Source organism: Zalophus californianus, chromosome 1, assembly GCF_009762305.2.
Source record: "Zalophus californianus isolate mZalCal1 chromosome 1, mZalCal1.pri.v2, whole genome shotgun sequence".
In the NCBI taxonomy this organism is placed as follows: Eukaryota; Metazoa; Chordata; class Mammalia; order Carnivora; family Otariidae; genus Zalophus; species Zalophus californianus.
This window is the reverse complement of record NC_045595.1, coordinates 212032365-212056222: the sequence shown is the minus strand read 5'-3', so window position 1 is coordinate 212056222 and position 23858 is coordinate 212032365. Positions and strand designations below refer to the sequence as shown.

Here is a 23858-nt window from a genome sequence, read left to right as displayed (position 1 = left end):
TGGTTGGCGGAATTGCTCTCTTGTGTTCCGCCATCAAGATGCATAAATATCTATCGATTTAGCACTTCTCTTCTTCATGATTCCACAAGACGTTTGTTCTAGACTCATCTCGCATTTTTTTATTTTCCGCTCTTCCAGCCCCAGGCTCAGCCACTGCTTCGAGCCGCGCTGATACCTTTTGTTGGAGAAGTGTTTAGAAACCAAGGTCTGGGGGCACCTGGGTGGCTCAGCCGTTAGGCATCTGCCTTCGGCTCAGGTTGTGATCCCGGAGTCCTGGGACGGAGCCCCGCATCGGGCTCCTTGCTCAGCGGGAAGCTGAGGAGAAGCATCTCCCTCTCCCACTCCCCCTGCTTGTGTTCCCTCTCTCGCTGTGTCTCTCTCTGTTCAATAAATAAATAAAATCTTTAAAAAAAAAAACAACAAAACAAGGTCTGGGCATCAGACATGCTTGTTGCTCCTGGGGTCTCATGGCTTCTAGACCCTTCTAGTAGACAGAGCTAGGAGGTATGGCTGTTTGCCAGCACACTCAGGCTCATGTCGTTGTTTTGTATCTTTCTGTCTGTCTGGAGGCTGATACCTCAGATTCTCATTCAACGGCAGAGTCCCAGTAACTCTCCTTTCCTCACTTAATATTCTCCCTCTCCAAGAGGCAGGCGTCTGGCCCTTCCTGTATCTGACATGTTGACTGACTTGGTCAGCTCTAGTAGACACGTCTGCACTGCTGACCTGCTCCCCTGTGAGAAACACACTTATGGACCAGGTTACACATTTATGCTGTTGGGATGTTGTCTGATCCAGAGTTCCTGAGGTTAGCTCTGTGTTCTCCCACCCCTTCAGGGGGTGACGGGCTTCATGGGTAACGCAGTTAGGTTCATTTGTTTGTTTATATGCCTTCGGGGGTTCCTCCCACGTCCTGATTTTTTTAAAAATCCATTTTTTTAAACCAGTGATTTGGGATGCTGCGTTTGTCACCCACGAAGTTTCTCCGTGCGTTTGGGGGTGTGGTGGACACGCTGGTCTGGTCCACTGGGCCGTTTTGTGTCCACGCACCTATACTGCACAGTTGGAGTCACGGAGGTTCTGCGGTGTGTTTTCACGTCGGGTGGGGCTAGTCCTCGTGCTTTTTTTTCCTCGGTGTCTTCCCGGCGCCTCCTGCATGTTGCTTTTCCCTGTGGACGTAAAGCCCTGCTCTGGTCCAAGTGAGGTGGTGTCTGCACATGGACAGAGTGTGAGAGGCACAGCAGCGAGGGATTGCGTCCCGCCCGCATGCTGGGCTTCCTGCAACCCAAGGACCGGACTCTTTGGAAGGGCAAGGGAACCTCTGCATCTTTATTTTAACTCAATAATTCATTTCGTTTGGGCGCCCACCCCTTGACATTCAGTTCCCCAGCAGAATCTTTTCCGGGTTTTAATCTAGAAGGTGTCAGAGGGAGGAGAGTAGAGAGGGCATCCACCGACACCGGGGTCCCCAGGGTGCTTGAGGTCCCCTGTAGCTGCAGCTGCTTCACCGGGCCGCGCGGGGAGCTGTGCCCACCCCTGCCTGCCCATTCCCTGCCCGCCCATTCCCTCCCCACCCCTGGCCCGCAGCTCACACCCAAACAAGCTCCAGCCACGGAGAACGTCTGCAGAGCAGCCCGAACGGTGACTTCATCACTCTTGAGAAGTAGATTTAACTCTCCCCTGATGATTTTAGGGGATGAGATAGATGTCGCTAAAGCAGGGCGCGGTCGGACGCCTGTAAGTGAGAACGTTCTGGGTCTTTTAGATTCACTCTTGGTCATCGGGAATTCTTAAGAAATAGCCCCAGGATAACTTCACGGCTTGCTCATTTGCGCCCTGCTTGTCAGAGGAACTTTGGTGCCATCTTGTACCATTTAATTCTCCTGCCCTCGATCGTGGCTTGTAGTTGCGAATGGCTGGCCACGTGGAGAATGTCTGACATGATGACAGAGGGTGTGAAGTTGGGAGGTTGAATAATATGTTTTTTTACCACCCGATCAGAACTTACGAGACAGTGAGGCACTTCTTAGAGTGCATCAGGAAGGGTTTCACTCCAGGGTCGTGATGGCGGTGTAAGCCTTCAGCCTCCCACGAGGACTTATTTTTATTTATTTATTTTTAAAAAAGATTTTATTTATTTATTTGACAGAGAGAGACACAGCGAGAGAGGGAACACAAGCAGGGGGAGTGGGAGAGGGAGAAGCAGGCTTCTTGCGGAGCAGGGAGCCTGATGTAGGGCTTGATCAGGTCATGATCAAAGATCATGACCTGAGCTGAAGGCAGACACTTAATGACTGAGCCACCCAGACGCCCCGAGAACTTATTTTTAAAAAGGCCAAGACTTGGTTGACTATCCCAGCCCTGATTTCTTCTTTTATAAAACATGAATCTTGCCTTGTGGTCCTGTTAGCGTAATTGCACATCTCTCCTTTGGAGATCTTTAGTTGCAAGACCCAAAATGGACATGGGCTGACACGCAATGGAGGGGTTCACTCACAGGGTGTGGTAGGGTGCACAGAGCCCAAGGCAGAGTGGACCCAGGAGACCTTGGGCGGCAGGAGCCCGGCAGCCCCAAAGGTCTGTGAAGCAGGGGCTCAGGAATCTGCTTCTTGGGCACAGCCAGCTGGCTGGTTCATTTTTAGCCAAGGAATCTCAAATTCCAGGGAGAGGTGGCTGGCCCCTGGGGGTTCCTGCCCACTTACCACTGGTTGGGGGGAGAGGAAGGGGGTGCACCACATGGAGCAGGGAGAGGTGATTCTCTGAAACCAGAGAGAGCTGCTTTCTTCTGGCAAAAGAAGCAGAGGACAGAGCCCTTGGCCCTCCTGTGCTTGGCCAGATAGTGAGCTGGACCCGCAGTGCCACACCCAGCACCCTGTCCCTTGTAAACTCGAGCGTTCAGAACCCCCTTTGCCATCTTTATTGTCACATGTCTGGTTTTGTTGTGTTCCTTGCTTCCTGTCCCTCTCTGGTAGCCGAAACCAGCCCCGAGCGCATTATATTGTGAGTGATATTTGACCCACGCTGCTGCTGGAATCACAGCTTTATCTGAAAGGGGTCATGTTCCCAGGTTTGCAGAGCTTGCTCCCCAGTATATAATCATGACGGGGGGCTGCCCCGTGCTGACGTGCCTTCACCATGCCTCTCCTTCTGTTCCAGGGCCCGCTGCTCCTTTCCTTCGAGGAGGACCCGCTGCAGCAGCCCCTCAAGCTGACCGTGCAGCAAGTCTCGAGCGTGGCCAGGTCCGCCCAGGAGAAGGTGAGCTGGGGCGCGGTCACCTGCCACGGGCCTTTCCCGACCGAGAGAACGAATTCAAAGCTCAGGTTGTGGGGCGGGGGAGGTTATTCTGTTTTAGGATTACTGAAAATGTGGACACCTTAAAAACGTAAAAAAAAAAAAAAAATTTAAGTGTGGTCTATCAACGGATGGATGGATAAATAAAACCTGGTAGATCCACACAATGGACTAGTATTTTGCCTTGAAAAAGAAGGAGATTCTGGCACGTGCCACATGCATGGGCCTTGAAGACATCTCACTAAGCGCAAGAGGCCAGTCACAGAAGGCACATCTTGAGTGGCTTCGTTTACGTGGCCTATCCAGGGTGGCTACATCACTGGGCGGGGGGATGCAGAGTGACTGCCCATGGGTGCAGGGTGTCTTTGTGGGGTGATGATAAGGTTCTGAAAGTGGTGGTGGTGATGGTCGTACAACTCTGTGGAATAGGTTAAAAACCATTGAATTGGGGCACCTGGGTGGCTCAGTCCGTTAAGAGTCTGACTCTTGATTTCGGCTCAGGTGACAATCTCAGGGTCGTGGGATTGAGCTCCGAGTCAGGCTCCATGCTCAGCAGGGAGTCTGCTTGGGATTCTCTCTCTCCCTCTGCCCCTCCCTCTGCTCTATCTCAAATAAATAAATAAATAATTATAATTCTTTAAAAACCCTTGAATTATACAGTTTAAATGGGCAAATTAAATGATATGTGAATCATCTCATTAAAATGCATATGTTTGTGTGTGTATATGTATATATGACATCTGGATTTGAGCCAACTCGACACTTTGTTGAGCTCATTTTACAGTCCGTGGTTGTTCACAGGCTGAAGTTACTTATCAGTCTGATCAAGTACCGTAAATAATTTAAAAGATTTTTTTTTTAAATGAAAAGTATCTGTAAAAATTCCTAAGAAACTTCCTCTGAAATACAAGGCTTGCCCTTGTATGTGTCTGTATTTTACTGTCGGGTCCCACATGTGCTGTTTAGCAGATGTGGTTGGGGGGGTGGACACCGGCGTGACCCTGCTGGAGAAGGCGAGCACTCCAGCCCCAGAACCTCACCCCTCGGACTCTGCTCCCTGTCCTCGCTAGCATAGCGTTTGCAGCCCTGGTTCCTTCGCTTTACCTACAGGTCAGGGCTCTGGAAGGACCAAGGCTTCTTGGTCATCTTCTACCCATAGACAATGGAGTTGCTCTCTCTTTCGCAGCAGGGTAGCAAGGCTGCGGTGAACCTGCATGCTTCCTGTCCCTGCCGCCTCAGGCGTGAGCAGGGAAGTAGATGGGGGGGGGGGATGCGGGGGGGGGGGGCAACGTGGGGCTGCTAGACTGTAGGTATGCCCGCTGCAGAGTGACCAGCTATTCCAGAACTGGTCACCAGAGTGGTGCTCCCCGCCCGCGGGGCCCCTAGGAGGGCTCTCCTTCCCCACTCCCTTGCCAAACCTGGAATCACACGCTGTATTATCCCTGTAACGAGTGTGGGGAAGTCTCTGGGAGGTATTGGGGTACGACAGGAAATTGGCTGCAATAATGCAGGATGCCGAGACCCGCATGGCCCGTTAGGGCTGGACGAGGCTGGGCCCGCAGGTGGCCCAGTGCTTTTATGATACTGGGGGGCTGAGGGCAGTTGGCTTCCCCCGCATGGGAAGTGCCTCTGGGTGCGGCGAGCGCCCTCTATTATTGACCGATCGGGACCGAATCCCTCTGTGGTGGGCACTTGCTGTTGGTGTTTTCTGACACTGCCCCAGTTTCGGAGGCACGGAGCGTTCAGGGCGGGCCCAGAGGTGTAGAGGGGGGAGGGGAGGGGTGGACATAGCAATCGTCCGTTTTTAAAGGCCTTGATATTTAGTGCCAGAAAAGCAGCTTCAGAAAGGGGAGGGTGAAATCGTGTTTATTTGAAGACAATTACAGAAATGGTGCATGCGCATTAAAAAGTTAAAAACAACACAGCCGTCCATCACCTGGCCCCCTGCACGGAGCCTCCTTCCTCTGCGCCCCCAGGAAGGGACCACTGCCCACAGCGTATTCTCGGAAGCTTCTTACGTCCCGCAGACAAATGGCACAGCGCACGGGGGCTTGTTTCGTTTTGAGTTTCTGCATAGTTCTTGACTCTTAGGTTTTCTTGGCCGAGTGAGAAGTGGGAGCTTGTCATTGCCTTGTCATGGCTGCAGGTAGTGCTATCCTGGGGTGAGCTGGCGGCCCGTTGGTGTCAGGCCCCCGGCCCCCCCCAGGCGGTGTGGGAGAGTGGGTCCTGGGGGGATACCGAGGGCCACTGTCGCTTACCAGCCCGTGGCCTGCACACACCCACGGCGGGGGGCCCCCTATTGGGATCCTCCTGGCTCCTGGGAAGTTGGGTGTAGGACACCCCCAAGTTCGTGGGTCCTGCACACCGCCTTCCCCACTCGCGGTCGGGCTTCTTGGCTGACCACAGCACGCTTAAAGGCGCCGTTTTGTGAAGGGATCAAGCCAGGTTAATCGGAGTTTCTCCTGCCTTGTGTCCGGAGGGGGATTCTGTACGTCAGAGGAAGACGGGCACGTACCACGGCCTCTCTCTACTGTTGCTCCAGGACCTCATGTTCTCGAACCACTGCATCGTACAGGACGCTTCCAGCAACCAGGTTCTGCTTCTTTTAGGATCCACCCCCCACCTCGGTTTCAGACATATTGAACCCTCTGTCCGCTCTGTCATGTTTTTCCTGTGCTCTGCAGAGTTCTTGAGGAGGGAAGTCTATAACGTCACTTGGGGCCCACAAACAAAGGTTTAAAGAACTACCGAAGCGTGGTTTCAAGGACATCACCCTCCCTCCCTCAGCTCGCTCCGTACGATCAGCCTGTATCTTTCGCATCTCCCTGACTCAGCCCTGACAAGGGACGTGTGGATGGCACTTGAGCTAATGACCGGGACAAGTCCGGCCTGGACCGTGGGGCTTGAGTACATAGTCACGTCTCTGGTCACCTAGATGGGAATGGGGACCCTGATCTCCCTTTGTGCACGCCTTCCTGACTCATGTTTGGTCTTGAGTCTCGCCACGGGCCGCCAGGGAGTAGAACCGGGCCTGCCCTGCTCTCCAGGTACCCTGCACTTGACTTTCTCCTGCCACCCCTGAAGACCCCCGTGTGCCAAAGTAATCGCCTTGGCAAATATCTGGTTCATCAGCAAGTCCCCCAACCCCACGTCCTACACAGAGAGGGGGTCTTGCGTAGCTTGGAGCAGTGTGAGGTGCCTTGCAGAGCCCGTGATGGGGGCCGGACTCACGGCCTGCCCGGCCTTGGCTCAGTGGGAGCACCGTGGACTTGGAGCACTCTGACACCAGTGGTGTGGGCATGCGATAACCAACTCGCTGCACACCCACTGGGTTTCAGTAACTCCGTTCGGTTCTTACCCTGACCCCCTAGAGTCGGCACAGGCCCCACACGACTGCCCCCTTCGGATGCCGACCCCAAGGCTGGGCCACCTGGACTTCAGACCCACCGGCCGTAAAGTCAGGGGCTTCCCACCTCTCCTCAGGTTTGATAATTTGCTAGAACAACTCCTGGAATTCAGGAAAACAGTTCACTTCCTATTACTAGTTCATGATACAGGAGACAACTCAAGAACAGCCAGATGGCAGAGATGCGTAGGGCAAGGTGTGGTGGGAGGGGCCCCGAGCTTCAGGCCGACTCCGGGCATGCCACCCTCCCAGCACCTCCTCATGTAGACCAACCCAGAAGCTCCCCAAACTCCATCGTTTAGGGGTTTTTACTGAGGTTTCATTACTCAGGCATGAATGAGTACATCACTGGCCTTTGGCGACTGAACTCAATCTTCGGCCTCTCTCTCCTCTCCCGTCCTCTCCCCAGGGGGTGGGGCTGAGAGTTCAACCCCCTGATCATGGCTGGTGTTGGGGGCAACCAGCCCCCAACCACCAGTCATCTCCTTAGCACACAGAAAACACTCCTGTCCTTTGGGAGATCCAATGGTGTTAGGAGCCGTGAGCCAGGACGTGGGGACAAAGGCCAGATATTTATCCCAAGCAGCAGCCCTGCAGGTGGTGTGGGCTGTGGGTTTTCCTACAGGGAGCCTCTGCTTGCCTGGCGGGGCAGCTTCTTGGGTGGTGACCGGAAGCATTCCTGTCACTTGGGCTCACTGTATGCGGGCACGGCTGGCGGAGGCGGGAGGCAGGCCCCGCACATTCCCGGTGGGGGCACTCTGCACCGAAGCCATCACCTTTAAACTTCTCTCCAGGGGCTCCTCTGCCTTCCCTTCCAGTCTCAACATGCTCTGAATAGATTTATTTCTCCCGGACTGTAATTACCCTCTTACACAAGAGCAACGAGTTTCTACCTACGTTCTCTTTCCGCATGTCCTGGGAGAGGTTTGCTCCAGAATGTTTGACCCAGAAAAGACAAATCTTCCTTTCTACATTGCAGGTGGCCCAAGAGTCAGCTCTTTGCTCTGCAGCAGGTCTCAGTAGCCCTTCCACGGCACGTCCGTGGATTCAGAAATTCCACCTTCGGTTCCGTGGAGGCGAGAGGTCTACAAGGGCCCCGTGGAGACTCATCCAGTCTGAATCAGGGCTTGGGGGTGGTGCTGGGACAGGCACCCACCGAGAAAGCCATGCATTTCCTTTAGGGAGCATGGTGTGTCTCTTTGGACACAGCGTTTATTCAGAAAGCTTGCCGGTGAAAACAAGGGTCCCGCTTGGCTCTGGAAGCCATCTTTGGAGACTGGGAGTGATGTTGGCTTTCTTTCTCTGGTGTGAGGCCAGGTGTCCGGTGAAAGGCAGTAATTATCCCCGTCTGCAGTGCCATTCGTAAATAAATGGAGGCTTCTGATGGTATAATGATCATCTGTAGGTTATAGTTCTGAATAGACGTAATAACCCACCCAGCACAGAGAAAGGCCCAGCTCAGAAGCCAGGGAGACACTTGGCTGGATCTGAGCATGTTTGGGCACTTCTTTCTCCCTCTGAGCTGGCGGTTGGGTGTCTGCGAAGGGTGCATCCCTCCCTGACGGGGTGGTGTGGAGAACGACGGCCAGCCCGGGCCTCGGCTCCTGATGCTATCAGGTGTGAGCAGCTACAGGTTCTGTTTCTTCTCATCAGTGTTCACCATACAAGAATCATGCCCATTGTACCGAGGGAGAAACTGAGGCGAAGAGAGGCTAAGTCACTTGGCCAAGAGCTACTAAGTAGTAGGGGCCAGAGTCGAAGGCAGTCAGCCTGCAGAGACAAGCTGACCCTGGCACACCATCGTCAGTGCTGTGACTCTTCCTCGTGTCTGTGTCCGTCTGTCCCCCGTGGTCCCGCCCCCACCCGACGGCGGAAGAGACGGACGAGCACGAGGCCCTAACCCACCTTTGCTTCTGTAAACCCGCAGCAACAAACAGAACTTGGACAACTGCGTGGAATCTCCCCCAGAATCTTGTTCCGCCCGCGCTGTACGTCGGGGAACCCCACAGCCCGCACTGGGTGTGTGTCGTGTTCTGTGTGTGACTGACTAAGGCTGGGACATGTTTGCGAACTGAAATATACTCTGAGAGCGGCCAGGGTCTCCCGCGCTCTCTCTAGACCTCAGTGGGCCCCCGTGGTTTGCCAGGGTGGCCTGATTCCAGATTGTCCGTATTTGTCTCTCTAGCTGCAAATGGGAAGCATGGTTGATTTTTTTTTTTTTTTTTTTTTTTGCTTTGCATGACTTGAAATTCGAGGTATCCCATTAGCCTGGTATTTATGCTAAAATGCTAACAGGTTGTGAAATTGTTTTGTACCGGGGTCTTTCCAAAGGCAGCTACAGAGATACCTCATTGGAGGCCCCGCCCTCTGAGACCCAGGGTGGATACCAGACTGGGACGGGAGCCATGCCTCCCTGGAGTTCCACCTGTTTGGGTTACTGTACTGAATTCTGGGCTGAGTCAATCCTGAGCTGCAGCCTGACTTTGCCTTGAGAAGACAGGGTAAAGGACCCACAGACAATCTGGAGTTGTGTGTGTTGGACTATCAAGCAGTAGCGTTCGGGGCAGGTGGGACAGAGTGACCTGGCCCCCTGCAGGGAGCACAAACAGCCAGCCTGGGAAAGACACAATTCCCTCCTGCCTTCATTTTATTTTATTTTATTTTATTTTAATTTTTTAAGATTTTATTTATTTATTTGACAGAAAGAGACACAGCGAGAGAGGGAACACAAGCAGGGGGAGCGGGAGAGGGAGAAGCAGGCTTCCCACGGAGCAGGGAGCCCGATGCAGGGCTCGATCCCAGGACCCTGGGATCATGACCTGAGCCGAAGGCAGACGCTTAACGACCGAGCCGCCCAGGCGCCCTGCTGCCTTCATTTTAAAGTCTTGTATGTGTCTTTTCATACACAGGGTTGATGAAAGAGAATGGCATGTTCACAAACAGACTTTTGAGCCAAGGAATGCCCACAGTAAACCACATTCCCTAGTAACCATACCTCTTGGGAGTGCAATACTACCGGAAAGCCTGTTCATTTTAAAGTGTCCCAACAAGAGGAGGGTTGGGGTGTTGCCAGGGTGAGATGTCAGAGCCTGTGTAGTTTACGGCACACCCCTCAGTACCATAAACTAGAGCATCGACCCAGCATTCCTTGGGTTGGGCCGCCATCTTGTTTCCAGTATTTTTCATCTTTCCCTGGGCAAACAGGATTAGCTTCATAGATGTTCTGATCATATCTAGCCGTAATGCATTTTATCTTTTAAACTGAGTCTCAGGGCGCCTGGGTGGCTCATTCGGTTAAGCTTCTGACTCTTGATTTTGGCTCAGGTCATGATCTCAGGGTCATGAGATTGAGCCCTACATCGGGCTCCGTGGTCATCATGGAGTCTGCTTGAGATTCTTTCTCTCTCTCCCTCTGCCCTTCCCCCTGCTCACACTCTCTAAACAAACAAACAAACAAATAAATAAAGTCTTTAAAAAAAAAAAAGTAGAGTCCTTATTCCAGAGTAGAAATGGTTTATAAATCAGCTTTGTGCTGTCTTCAAGAACATTTACAAGGGTGAGTCTGGACAGCCGCATTGGGAGCTCTGGATGATTAGTGAAGGGCCTTTACCTTCCCTTTCGTTTTGGAGTTCTTTCCTCAGGATGTTATATAGCATGATTATAGGGAGAAAGATTCAGTGACATCAACCCTTTAGATGCGTTTTTGTGGCTGTGTTCCTAGTTCTTTTGGGGACAGGAGTAATTAAATTATTTCCAGGTCTCTAGAGTGTTCCGAGAGAAGAAGGAGCTGAGTCAGTCGTACAAGAAGCTTACTTGAAAAGGAACATGGAAGGAGTGAAGTGAGATTTGAAAACATTACAGGCCTTTCTCTGGCAAGCGTTAGCAAAACTCAGGACTACCTGGGCCTGGTGTTCTTTGGCCCCAAGTCTTAAACAAAGGAATACAGTTTCAAGATAAGACCTATTTGCCTAAATATGTGACTGTTTGAGCTTCTGTCTTGAAGCTGGAGAGAGCACAGAAAAGTGAACAATGGCCCCCACCCTGTTCTGTCTGCGCAGGTTATGGTGACGGTGACGTGTGCTTGTCTTCGCATTCCCATGACGCTTTGCTCCTGGCCTTCCCCCTTGATCTGCAGGAGTGAACCAGGTCTCCACCTTGGGGACCCTCAGTCCACAAAGTCCATCCTCCATAAACGCTCTCTTCTATAGAGAGGAGGGGGGCTTATCTGGAATACACAGTTCAGCTTTCTGTTGGTGCGATTTTGAAGTGGTTTATGTAACCGAGGAGTTGTCTACTCGCTTTGGAAAAAGATAACTCAAGCATAAAGCAGGTGGGCTCATGGCTGGCTGTTTTTACAGGAGCCCCTTATGTTCCTAGATGTTGGCTTCATGGAGTCCTGTTCTGGGGCCAGAGTTTCACGTCTGTTATCGGAGAAGTACTCAGTCCCACTGCAGATATTAGATATTATTTCTACTTAACGTTAAAAATCCAGTATCAGTATCAGAGTCCCTCGGCGGGAAGGCCGAGCGATGAGGATTGCATAGCCCTATTTATACAGCTTTGTGTGATCGGGATGCTCTGAGGAGCTAACCTGAAAACCTCAGGAGGGACCCTCATAAACACAGGTGTGTGTGGGTCAGGGGAGACTGGGTCAAGAGCAGGGTTGTTCATCAGATTTAGGCAGAGGTCAGCCCTGGACATTCTGGCCCCTTGGGGAGGCCGACTGGCTGGAAGGGTCTGCTGAACATCAGGGCCCCCACCTAATGCTGCTCCAAGCAGGGTCCCCTGTGTGGTGGTGAAGGCTTGCCCCCGTTCACCGGGGTTGAGAGAATTTAATCCCCCTTGTGGATAACACCTTAATGCAACTAAAAGAAGATTACTTATTTTTAAAGCCTTTCCATTTTGTTCTTGTCCATTTGACAAATGAAGCATTATTACTCCCAGGATGGCAGGGGCAGCGGCCGGCCGGGACGAGGATTGGTCCCATCATTGTCCCTCGGCTGGGCTCATGGCCACAGCGCTAGCGGCATTTCGTTGGGCCAAGCTGTGACGTTGGGGCAGCCTCGGATAGCCGTTTTAGTTCGGCCCCCTCCTGCTGAGCACTGCAGGGAGACCAAGGAGGGCTTTGTCTGCGTGACGGGTTTTATGTGGGGGATCAGGACTCCTAGGGCCGGAAAGACCCTCCAGCGGGTCTCGGTGAGAGGACATTGGGACCCACAGATGCTCTGTCTTTAGTACCTTGTACTTACTCTCTTGATGTGACTCGAACAGGAACTGTGGCCATCAGAGTCTTTGCATTCTAGAAGTTTTAAAGTCTTTTAAGTCTAAATCCGCTTGTTTATTTATTTGCTCTTATTCACGTGCTTAGGCCACCTACATATCCAGGGATGGGGTAGCGGAGAAGCTTTGTCTAGAACTGGATGCAAAGGAGAACCCACTCCTTCTTGCTCAAGAGCACTGATGAAGCCGTGGGATTTTATGCTAAAATTCTAGTTAGCTTAGTAGAGAAGTTTCCAGAGACCTAATGGGAGTCAAGCGGTCATCCTCTGGTGTCTTACCCAGAGTGCTGTGAGGCCCCGGGCAGTCAAGACGAGGACAGCGAATGTCCTTCTTGTCATTTGTGTTTGTAGCTCATCTGGCATGAAAATATGTTCCTCCAAAAAGGATTGTTTATAGAGCATTTATTTTTAAAATGAATAGACGACATTTCTTATACAAACATTTTTTTGTTCCAACCTTTTGTGAACTTGGGAGAGGCAATAAGATGATGAAGGTATGTAAACTCAGGCACGTAGCTCGAGTTCCTTCGCGAGACCTTGCTGGGACGGGGGAGACCAGTGTGGGGTGGTGTCTGCCAGGACGGAGAGCAAGTGACACTTTCCTTTCTCATTCTGTGCCGTCGACCCTTCGACGGTGGACGCTGGGGACGGACGCTGGGGGTGGATGCTGGGGGTGTCGCAGTGTCTGGGTCAGGTCTCCTCGGGAGGGGCGGATGGGCCGGCGGGGGGTGGGGTGGGGGTGGAGAGGCTCTGGATGCGGGACCCGTTGGGGGTGGGGAGGAAGCAGTTAGCTGGGGATGAGAAAGAAGGGGGCAGATGTCCTAGCCTGATGTCCTAGCCTGAACTTGGGGAAACAGCAGGCCGGATAAAGGAACTATTTGGATAATCTTTCCACTTGGTATTTTATTTTAGATTCTGATAAATCCACCAGAGAATTAAAGAATTTTCTTTTCCTTCCCAAGTGACAGCCGGCAGTGTTCCCTTGGGAAGGTGGGGGTCCCTCCTGCCTCACGCTCCGCCTCCTGATGACTTGGCTCTGGCCTGGCACGGGCGCGCCCCACAGCGCCCTCCCTCCCAGCAGGTGCGCACCTGGCCCCTGGCCCCTCATCATCCCTGTCACCCCTGGGGGCTTGCTCGGCCTCCTGTGAGGGCAGGGGTGACCCCTCATTCTAGAAGATCCTCTCCTGTAGAGGCGTTCTGTGGCGGAAACTTGATATTTCTCTGTTCGGTAACCTCTCTCTCTAAAATGCTTTGTGATTTTTATCGGGAATGTGGCCTGGTTTGTTCCTGGTGTAATTACTTGTCTTTGTTTTATAGGTCCTTAAGCGAACTCACTTTATAATGCTATTTTTGTTAAGGCTGTATAATTTCCTAAGTGTTTAATACTTTATATGTTCTTTGAAATATCCCCAAATCTTTGGAAGCCACAGTAGGTTGAAAATTATCTAGATAGAAACAATTTAGGGTGTTCCGAGTATATTTTTAAGTTTTTTGCTTATAAAATCTATCATTTGTTTTCCTTCTTTCTGTTTTTAAGAAGTTTTTTTTTAAGATTTTATTTATTTATTTGACAGACAGAGAGCATAAGTAGGCAGAGCGGCAGGCAGAGGGAGAGGGCGAAGCAGGCTCCCCGCGGAGCAGGGAGCCGGACGTGGGGCTCGATCCCAGGACCCTGGGACCATGACCCGAGCCGAAGGCAGCCGCTTAACTGACGGAGGCACCCAGGCGCCCCTCGCCTGTTTTCTTTCTAAGGCTCAGTTTTAGAGAGGGGAGATGGCTAATGGCTTTTACTCCATATGAACGTGGAGGTGTCTGCGGACTCAGCTGGTGAGGAGAAACAGAGCACGGTATCCAGGAAAAACTTTTTATTTGGAAAGAATATAACGACTCGGTTTGGGCAAAACAGAGTTTAGTTCTTGAGAAATGCATTTGGAAGAAAAGATTTGGAATGTTGTTTCCAGTTTTCCAACCATTCCATAACAGAAAAGATGTGAATCTGGGTACTTATCAAGTTTGGAACTCTCAAGTCTTGTCCTTGCTAACTTCTCAGTGAACTAAAGGGCTATCTGGAACGAATCCCCCTTTCTGTCCCATCTCATGCCTCCCGCAGGTCGTGTCTTGTCGCGTGGTGGGCGAGGCCATCCAGTTCCTGGTCCGCGCGGGGCCCGCATCCCCCGAAGACACGGGGCGCCAGATGTACGGCGCACGGCTCTCCCCGTTTCACCTACAGGTGAGTTTGGGTAGACCGAGTGAGTCTTGGGAAGATGCTCACAAACCTATAGGGTAAGCCTGGTGTGATCGCGGGGCCCTGATTTCCCAGGCTTTTATTAATCATTTATTTCATAATGTTCAAACTGTAGCCTTCTATCTTATATTGTATCTGTAGGAAATAAAGTGTGTGTCATGTGTATGCACATGCTGTATACACGTATACACACATGTATCCACACCCACACAAACACGCATCTGTGGCTACGTACAGATGTATACCATGAATTCAGAGGTTGCCCAGCTACCACTGTTGGGAGAGACGATATTTTTCAAGGCGTTTCAAGAGATCAGGGGTGTTGCTGACAAGCAGAGTTATGGTGAGTGGCACCCGCGGTGAGGACAGTGGTTCTGTTCGGGGACCCCGGACCAGACCCCAGCGGTCCTCTGCAGCTGGGACACCCGTGTAGCCACTGGACTGGGCGTTCCTCTTTTTAGTTTTTGGGAAAAGTCAACTTTAAAAGAACTCTTACTGTTTTGTATAAATTTAAAAGGAGTATTACTATTATTTTTCTCATAATACACTGACTGTTGTCATAGCAAATTTGTACAGACACACCTCACTTCATTGCCCTTTGTCGACGCTGCATTTTTCACCCATGGCAGCTTCGTGGCAGCCCAGCATAGAGCACGCCTGTCGGCACATTCCTCCAGCAGCCTTCGCTCGCTGCACGTCTGTGTCGCATTTGGGTGATTCTGTCATCTGTCATGCTTTTCCCTTATTACATTTGTCACGGTGACCTGTGCTCAATGAGGACGACCCGCTGAAAGCTCACATGATGGTCACCATTTTTCAGCAATAAAGTATGTTTGGTTTTCTTCCTTTTTTTTTTTTAGATGTAATGCTTTTGTATACTTAATAGACTACAGTATAACTTTTACAAAAATACGTACTTTTTAGAGAGAGAGAGTGCGAGAGCGTGAGACTGGGGGGAGGAGCAGACGGAGAGGGAGAAGCAGACTCCCCGCTGAGCGCGGAGCCCGACGCGGGGCTCGATCCCAGGACCCTGAGATCATGACCTGGGCCCAGATCAAGAGTCGGACACTCGATTGACTGAGCCACCCTGGCGCCCCTACATACAACTTTTATATGCACTGGGAAGCCAAAAACTTAACGTGCCTTGCTTTATCGCGGTGTTCTAGAAGCAGATCTGCTGTATCTCTGAGGTTTGCTCGTATATATATTACATCATATTAATAATGACCTCTATAGCAATTATACAGAGACATATATAATAATCATAATAGGCTTATTAGGGGAATTTCTGGATGGCTGAACCATCAGATAACAGTGTGTCCCTCACATGAAGCTTGGGTCCACAGAAGCTCTGTTCAGCCAGCACGTGAACGTTGTGAATTTCTGGGTCTGTTTTAGGGGTCACTGCGGCTTCAACCCCATGTTTCCCCTCCTCTGTCCCCGTGCTTGGCTGCTAATTTGGGGGATGAGCCTAAGTCGTACAGCACCCTCAACCACAAGGGAAGGGGATATTCCGTATGCTTTTCTTACATAGACATGGTTTTGAAGAGCCAGGGCAAACAAGATTTTCTGGCTACCTAAACGGCTTTTTTTCTGCGAGCCAGCCCCCGCAGCCCCCCTCACTAACACTCCCTTCCTGAGAGCTGAGGAGGTTTGTTACTTCATGCACTTGTCGGATGTTCATGCCCTCCTGCTCCCCCGAACACTTGGGACAGTGTAATTGCAAAATAACTCCGAAGCCTGGGACATGTGTAGCCGACGCCGGACACCTGTTTCAGGAGTGAGTCTAGCAAGACCCATAAACCTCCACGAAGGACATGGAGTTTCCGAGATGCTGTTTATGTGCCATTTCATGCAGCTCAGAGACAAGTAACACAGTTGTATCTTGGATCTCTTAACAATTGAAAACCGCTCTGTGGATTCCCTCTGAAAGCAGAGGGAGCTACTGGAGATCGATCAGTTATTCATGCTGCAAGCAGGAGACACTGCTGCTCTGTTGTCCTTCAGATGAAAGGAGCACAAGGGGGCCCGCCTTGGTCTCGCTGCCCCATGACCTGCCTGGGCTGGGGGCAGACTCGGGGACTTGCAGCAACACAGTCAAAGTGCACCTTTCCTGGCATCACCCAGGATTACGGGGCAAGGGAAGGCATCGCCTGCCTTACTCCGATGCTGGCGTGAGCCGAGGCTCCCGAGGGGTGGGTAGTACCGTCCAAAGCTGCCCTTTCTTTCCTCCTTTGCTGAGGGGGGGGGAAGGGACAGAGGCAAAGAGCTGGGATCTGTGTTTTGGAAAGAGTCTCTGGCTGAAAAACGAAGGGAGGGGTATTCGTTTGCCGTGCCTGCTGAAGCAAATCACCGCAAACTTAGCTTAAAATGTAAATGTAGGGGCACCTGGATGGTGCAGTCGGTTGAGTGTCTGATTCTTGGTTTCGGCTCAGGTCATGATCTCAAGCTCATGAGATCGAGCCCCGTGTCGGGCTCCGTGGTCAGCACAGAGTCTGCTTGGATTCTCTCTCTCTGTACCGCCCCCCCCCACCCCAGTGCACGCTCTCTCTCTCTCTTTTCTAAAAAATAAATAATTTAAAAAAAAAACATAAATGTATTATGTTGCCATTCTGGAGGTCTGATGTCCAACATGGGCTAATGTTGGCAGGCGACCTTCCTGTCTGGAAGCTCTGGGATCATCTGCTTCCTTGCTCATTGGGCTGTTGGCATGATTCGGTTCCTTACGACTGTAGGGCTGAGGGCCTGTGTTCCTGCCGGTGGTCAGCTGAGGGCCGTGGGCAGCTTAAGGCCACCTCGTTCCTGAGTTCCTGGCACCTTCCCTCCATCTTCAAGGCACCTCTCGCTGGCCTGCTCTCTTGTTTTCTTTTTCCCCTCTCTGAGGGCTCCCTGGGATGACCCAGCATTATCCCTCCGTTCACGGTCCTTAGCCTGGTCCCTCCTGCAAAGCCCCCTTTGCCGTATCTGGTCACATATTCACAGGTTCCGAGAACTTGGGTGTGGACACCTTTGGTGGGGGGCATTATGCTGCCACCACGGATGGGTCCGGTCCGACGGGTTATTGCAAGAGCTCAGAGTCCAGTTGGAGGGCGTGCGTTGGCCCAGGCAAGAGAGCATGAGAACACCGTGTGCTGTGGGCACAGCCTCAGGGAGTGTGGCAGCGTGGGGTTGGGCTAAGCATCCCCCTTCCCCCCCGTTCCTCCCCGTCCTGCGTGCCTTGCTATCACTCCCAGAAGAGAATGCAAGGCACAGAGAATTCCTCACTAAGAGACTGCAGAGTTTTAATGACACCTGGCCTTCAGCCTCCAATGCTGAGAATCCTCTGGTAGGTTGAGGCCGAGGAGGGTGCTGGCGGGGAGGGGTGGGGTGAAGGGGAGGCCCAGGGAGTTCAGAGTTTTCCTTCCCATTTCGAAAGGCAAGGGGCGGCCAGGCAGGCGCCTAGGGAAATAAGTGAACACACACGCGTGCACACCCACACAGATGCCCACGGACACACGCACGGACGTGTGTGGAGGTTTTGCTGGAGCATGTAGCTCTCTGGTAACTTTGTGTTTTGATAGCTGGAGCTCCACATGACAGAGAAGAGAGAGGACATCCAGATCAAGTGGTCCTTCACCAGCGCTCCGGAGACGGCCATTACGGTCCAGCCCAAAGCAGTGGTGGAGGTCAGTCTGTGGGTTTTTACGATCTTCCCCCTATCGGCGGATGTCAGAACACATGCACATCATGACCCCCTGATCTGGGGAATAGAGGCTCTGCCCAACGCCCCTCCGATGTGGGCAGGCTTCTCCCCCTCCTCCCGGAGCATGGGGCCACCCTGACGGGGCAGGAGGGACCGTGGCTGGGCTGGATGTAACGCTGGGCCCTCAACCCAGCCGCACCTGCCATCACCCGGCAGCTTTAGAAAGCCCTGGGCCTGCCCCCTGCCACCCCCCACGCAGGTTTCTTTGGGCCTGGAATTGTTTCTAGTGCTCTTGTGCCGCCGAGGCTGAGGACCACTGACGTCCTGTCGCCGCGGGGTTCCTCGACGGGCTGCCATGCTTGCTCGTCAGACCTTCTGTCCTTCCCTGTGGCACTCCCCAGACAGCTCAGGTTGCGGCCATGGCCTGGCTCCCAGGGGCAGGCGTCTCTCCCCCCAGTTTCTGCAGAAGTGCTTCTCAAATTGGAAGGCAATCTCTCTGCTTCCCACAGTCCGAGGTGTTGGAGGAAATGAATTTGGAAGCAGGGAGTGGGTGGATAAAGTCACACTGGGGTCACTTTCAGTGGCTGGAAAGATCATGCAAAATCACGTATGCTAGAGGCTCGGCTGATCAGCGATTCCTTTGCGGGGGTGGGATTTTTATGATGGTTGTTCGCAGTCTTGCTCTGTTTCAGACTCTTGTTCAACCGCGAAGAGATCCCCAACAGCTAAGTATGTGACTGTAAGCCTTTGTCCATACCTGTTTTTACCTTTCATGCCTTGACATAAATCCATGCAGTTTTTTGTTGTTTTTAAGACGAATAAGCTTGAATTGTCACTCCTAACTGGCACACATCCGAACTGTCGTTTTTCCTGGCTGTTCGGTCACACCAGGGGCCCGGACTGTTTCCCAGGAGGCCCAGTTCCCGTCCTGTTTCCTTTTCCTTCCCACCTTTGCATCTCCTGGTCCACCCTGTGCTGTGGTCAGGCCGGCCGTGCACGCAGAGCGTTCCCGTGGTCTGCTGTCCCAGCACCGTGGCTGACTCGCACCTGCCTTTGCGTCAGAACACCCTGCCGAGGGGGGGCAGACCCCCGTGTCCAGGACTCCTTGAGTTCATTCTTCCTCTGTGTGGTTGGGTGAGCAGCTTCATATCAGTTGAGTGCGCTGTCTCCTGCTAGGACTCACTTTTAGGTCTGGTCCCCCATCTTTGTAAATTTACATGTATGTTTTTTTTTTTTTGGAAAATGTAAAATAGTCACACAGTTCAAAAGTCAAAATTGTGAGAAGCCTTCTACTCAGACGTCCAGCCTCTCCACCCTGTCCCTCCCACCCCATCCACCCCTGCACACTGTAACTTTGTTCATTAATTAGTTCGTGTTTATCTGTCCCGGGTTTCGTTTTGCAAAAACAAGCTTATTCCCCTGTTCCTACGCAGAGGGTGGCATGTTCGCATCTTGCCCCCCAGCGTCCCGTGGGCTTCTCTGACCGTCATGTGCTCCCCATGTGAATGAGAAGCGAGGCTCTCCAAGTATAGCATTAAGCCAGCCCCCTGGGAGCCGGTTCTGTGGGCGCGGGACCCGAGCCTCCGGGGCCTCCAGTGGATGTGACATTTACAGGAGGCAGGGGGGTGGCCCGAGCCAGCTGCTCAACTGGGGAGGAGCTCGGACATCTGAGCACCCCAACACTCATCTTCACCCTTGATTTCCTCCTCTGTAAAGGGACAGGAAGTCGTGGGGGTTAAAGACTTGCGTATGTAAACAAAATGAGGTCCATCCACATGAGGGAATATTTTTCAACCGTTAAAAAAAAAAACCAGCGAGGCTGTGACACTTGCTACCAACATGAAGGAACCCTGGGAAGGTTATGCCGAGTGAGAGAAGCCCGACACGGAACATGTGTGTGGGAGCCCATTGCTGGGAGATCTTCCCCAACAGGCAAATCATGCAGGTGGCAGGCGGATCAGGGGCAGGTGGGGGCCGTTGGTGGGGAGGGGCGGGGGGTGGGGGTGGGGAGGGGCGGGGGTGGGGGTGGGGAGGGGCAGGGGGTGACTGCTGGTGGGTGAGAGGGTGAGTGACAACCTCTCGATGGTCGCTGCACAACACCGAACACACCAAATGCCACTGAAATGTCTTCTTTAAAATGGTTAATTTTATGTGACGTGAATTTCACCTCCGTTAAAAAAAGAAAGTTAGGAATATCAAGGACCTATTGAAGAGAAAGACAGCAGCGTGGTGGTTTTAAGCGCAGACCCTGGGGCCGTAACGCCTGGGTTTGACTCTCTCTGCCACTCGTGAACCGTGTGACCCCACCCGTGTTAATTAACGTCTCCGTGTGCTGGTTTCCTCGTCGGCAAAATGGGGATAATGCTATTCAAGGTGCTTGCGAAGATTACATGAGTTAATACATATAAGTGCATAGACTTGAGCCGGACATAGCCTGAGAGTGATGGGAAGTGTTAGCTGTTTTGATAATTATTAGAGTTTCTAGCAGAGAGTAGACAGTAAGTAGTTCGCTAATGGGCAGAGTGGAATTAAGTTTGCTGTGACAAGGCCAGCCAGCCCTCCGCAGGCCAACCTCTGCAAGGCGGGAGGTTTTCCTAGGCCTCTGGTCCTGGGGGGCATCCCCGCGTGCAGATGGCCTGTCTCCTGAGCAGGGTGGGGATGCTGGAGCCCCGCAGCGAGGACATCTACACCAGGGGGTGGACTGTTCCTCCCTGTGACCACACCACAATCGATGTATCTGTTTAGCTATCGACGGGTACTTAGGTGGTTTCCAGTTTGGGGCTTTGTGAATAGTGGTGCTGTGAACATTCTGGAACACAGGAATGCCTTTCTGTTGGGGAGTAATTATTATAGCTTTATGGAGCTGGCACCTGATAATACAAATCATCCAGCTTTGTTCCTCTACAGGCTTATCTTTCTTATTGGGCCCTTTCATTTACTTGAAGGCTTTTTAATTAAAAAAAAAAAAAATACCCAATGTCATGCGAGAAAGAAAAAACACATCTGTCCAAGAGGGTCTACACAGAAAAAGCAACATGTTTGTATACTGCACCAGGCTTGATTGTTACCATTTAAAAATAAGGAGCAGGAATTACTTCTGAGATCAGTAAGGAGGACCCTGTCTCCCAGAGGAGATCAGACGTCCCGGAACCCGGGCTGCCCCCCGCGTGCTTGGTTCCGGGGATGCAGTGCGGTCGCCTGGCACCTGCCCCCCTGTTGCACGGTGCACAGTCAGGAAGTGATTTGGCGGCTTCCCCCTCTTTTTTGGCAGGACCGGGTGGCGGAGACCGATGCCGTGTCTGAAACCCTCAAGGATATCTTGAAGCGCCTGGTTAGTGCTGCCTCCCCGTCAGTCATTCTGAGCACCAAGCCTGTGGACGTGAGGGACGTTCAGGTAAGCCGCAGAGGGTGGCGCTTCATGACCCATCAGGGATCCCGGTCCCCCTCCTGGAGAACCTGCGTGCGTTTCAGATGTTCCTCTGCCCGCTGTGGTAGAGTAAGAATGCCCGACTGCTTGCTGGGCAACCACGGCACGTCGATCGTGATGCGCTGCCAGTTCAGGGCACAGGGTTCCAGAGCCCCGTGGGACGGGAGAACAGGTGTCTGGGCGGCTCCACGTGGTCCAGGCCTAATTAGCCCTGACCCTCTGCCTTTCTGGAGCCGAAACTCGACTTTTCACTGTCCACTCAGGGCCTGTGGCCTCGGATCTCATCCTTCCAGGACTGAGGTAGCTGGGAAACCCAATTAGCCGTGAGAATGTGCCCCCAAAGCAAGGGGGCTTTTTATATATATGTAAAATATCCAATTATATAATAGCTTCTGTAGTTGCATGAGCCAATCATATATTTATATACAAAATGTATATTTGTTCATTTACACCAAAACCTATCATAAGGAATTGGCTCACGTGATTATAGAGGCTGACGAACCCCAGGATCTGCAGGGTGAGTCAGCAAGCTGGAGGCCCAGGAGCACCGGCGGTGGAGTTCCATAGATCCGGCCTAAGGCCAGCAGGCTTGAGAGCCACGGAGAGCTGGTGTCTCCATTCGAGTCTAAAAGCAGGAAAAAAACTGATATCCCAGTGTGAAGCCCGTCAGGCTTGAGGAACCCCCTCTTTTTCAGGGGAGGTCAGCCTTTGTTCTAGCAGACCTTCAACTGATTGCGTGAAGCCCACCCACATTAGGGAGGGCAATCTCTTTCACTGGGTCTTTTGATTTAAATGTTCATCTCATGCAAAAATAGCCTCACAGAAACACCCGGAACAACGTTTGAACAAATACCTGAACAACCCCATGACCCTGTCACATCGACACATACAATTAACCATCACACAGAGACAACGGAAATATTTCATCTCCATCCCAGACATGTGATCGCTCTGGCCCTTGTGCTCACGGACTTGGATCCTAAGGACTTTTGCAATTACTTCCTGCAGCTCACAGTTGGCAAGGTCCCGGTTCACAGTAGTGTTTTCTAAATGGTGACCTTGAGAGGTTGGTAAGCTTGCCCCCAGAAAACATCTGAGGTCAGATCAGCACCCAGGGTCCCTTCCTGGAAGGCTCTGTTTGCGTAGAGACCCATGATGTCTCTGAGAAGCCCATCCAGGATTCCCAGTCCTTGGTACTTAAGGGACCGCCCCCCCTTTTAAAGATTTTATTTATTTATTTGAGAGCAAGAGTGGGCAGGAGGGAGGAGGAGAGAATCTGGAGCAGACCCCACACTGAGCGCAGAGCCAGACCTGGGGCTCGGTCCCACAAATGCAAGATCATGACCTGAGCCAAGACCAAGAATCAGACACTTAACTGACTGAGCTGCCCAGGTGCCCCTGGTCCCCTTTTAAAGAGCACTCACAGCTGCGAGGGAAGGGAGGAAGCCAGTTTGGGAAACGGTTTAAGGTGAGGTCCTCTGGGTTAGAGGAGCCTTTTCTGTTGGAAACGCCTCGATGCCCATTTGCGGACATGACGATGGACGCTGGTCCCGGCAGCACCTGCCTCTGTCACCGCTCAAGTGCATCACCTGGATGACACTTAGATACTCCCCACCCGGATGGCAGATCTGCCTGATGGCCCTCGCCATGTGTGTGTCAGGCCAGTGTCCCGCTTGGTGCCGGTGGGCAGTGGGCACCTGCAGCCTGGAGAAGGCATCCCACTTTCTCGTCAGCACCTGGCCTGGGGCAGGTGCAAACCCAAGGCAAGCTCTGCTTCCGGGCTCCACTCAACTCCAGGTTCCGGGGAGCCCCTCTGGCTGAGCGCACTGCTGCTTCACTTGGGTTATTTGGATGTAAAAGGCTCCCAGGCAGGGCAAGAGGTTATGGTGGATTGGGACCCTCCCTTCCCATAAGAATGGAAAATTGTTACCGAGCTGGGTCAGACCCCCGGTGTGGATTGTCCCCAAGACCCTGCCCCACGACAGGTGGTGGGTGGCTGCCTCTTCTTCTCTCCGGGTCACTGCTCTTGGTTTTCTGTTTGCAGAATCTACAACGCACTTCATCTACTCCTCAGGAATCCTGCCCTCCCAAACCTCCAAGGGCTCACGAACTCAGATTATTGGTGAAGAACATCCGAGCCTCGCTGCTAAATGATCCTGGGGCTTCAGGCAGGTGGCCGGGCTGCAGGAAGCTCCGGGGGGTGCGGGGCGGGGGGGGAGGGCCCTGCCAGCTATAGAAGTGACTGTTCCGCCACACAGCAGAGCAAGGGGTGACTTGCAGGTTCTCAGTGGCCTCTGGGTTTCCCGTGGCACCCTCCAATTGGGTCTGCAGTGTGATCCCTGCCTTTGAGCACAGAGCCCCTGAAAACCAGAATAGTAACGTGAGACTGTTAAACAGCCGTCCCGATTTTGCAGGCAGTAAGGCTGAGGGAAGAAAGGAATGCAATCGTAACCTTGCCCTTTTCTTTTGTCTGGAAGGCACCCGCCCTTTTTTTAACTATTGAACATGTAAATACAGGTTGAGCATCC

The 23858-nt window shown here is 52.4% G+C and overlaps 1 protein-coding gene across 3 annotated transcripts in view; it reads left to right on the top strand.

The window, feature by feature from the left end:
* The window catches only part of C2CD2 (C2 calcium dependent domain containing 2), a 52127-nt gene that overhangs the window by 6455 nt on the left and 21814 nt on the right, over positions 1–23858 (top strand). For all 3 annotated transcript variants that reach the window (XM_027583884.2, XM_027583886.2, XM_027583885.2), the window contains exons 2-6: positions 3157–3255; positions 14087–14206; positions 17782–17886; positions 21175–21297; positions 23375–23498. In XM_027583884.2, the coding sequence (XP_027439685.1) occupies positions 3157–3255; positions 14087–14206; positions 17782–17886; positions 21175–21297; positions 23375–23498 (571 nt within the window). The remainder of the gene's footprint in view (positions 1–3156; positions 3256–14086; positions 14207–17781; positions 17887–21174; positions 21298–23374; positions 23499–23858) is intronic.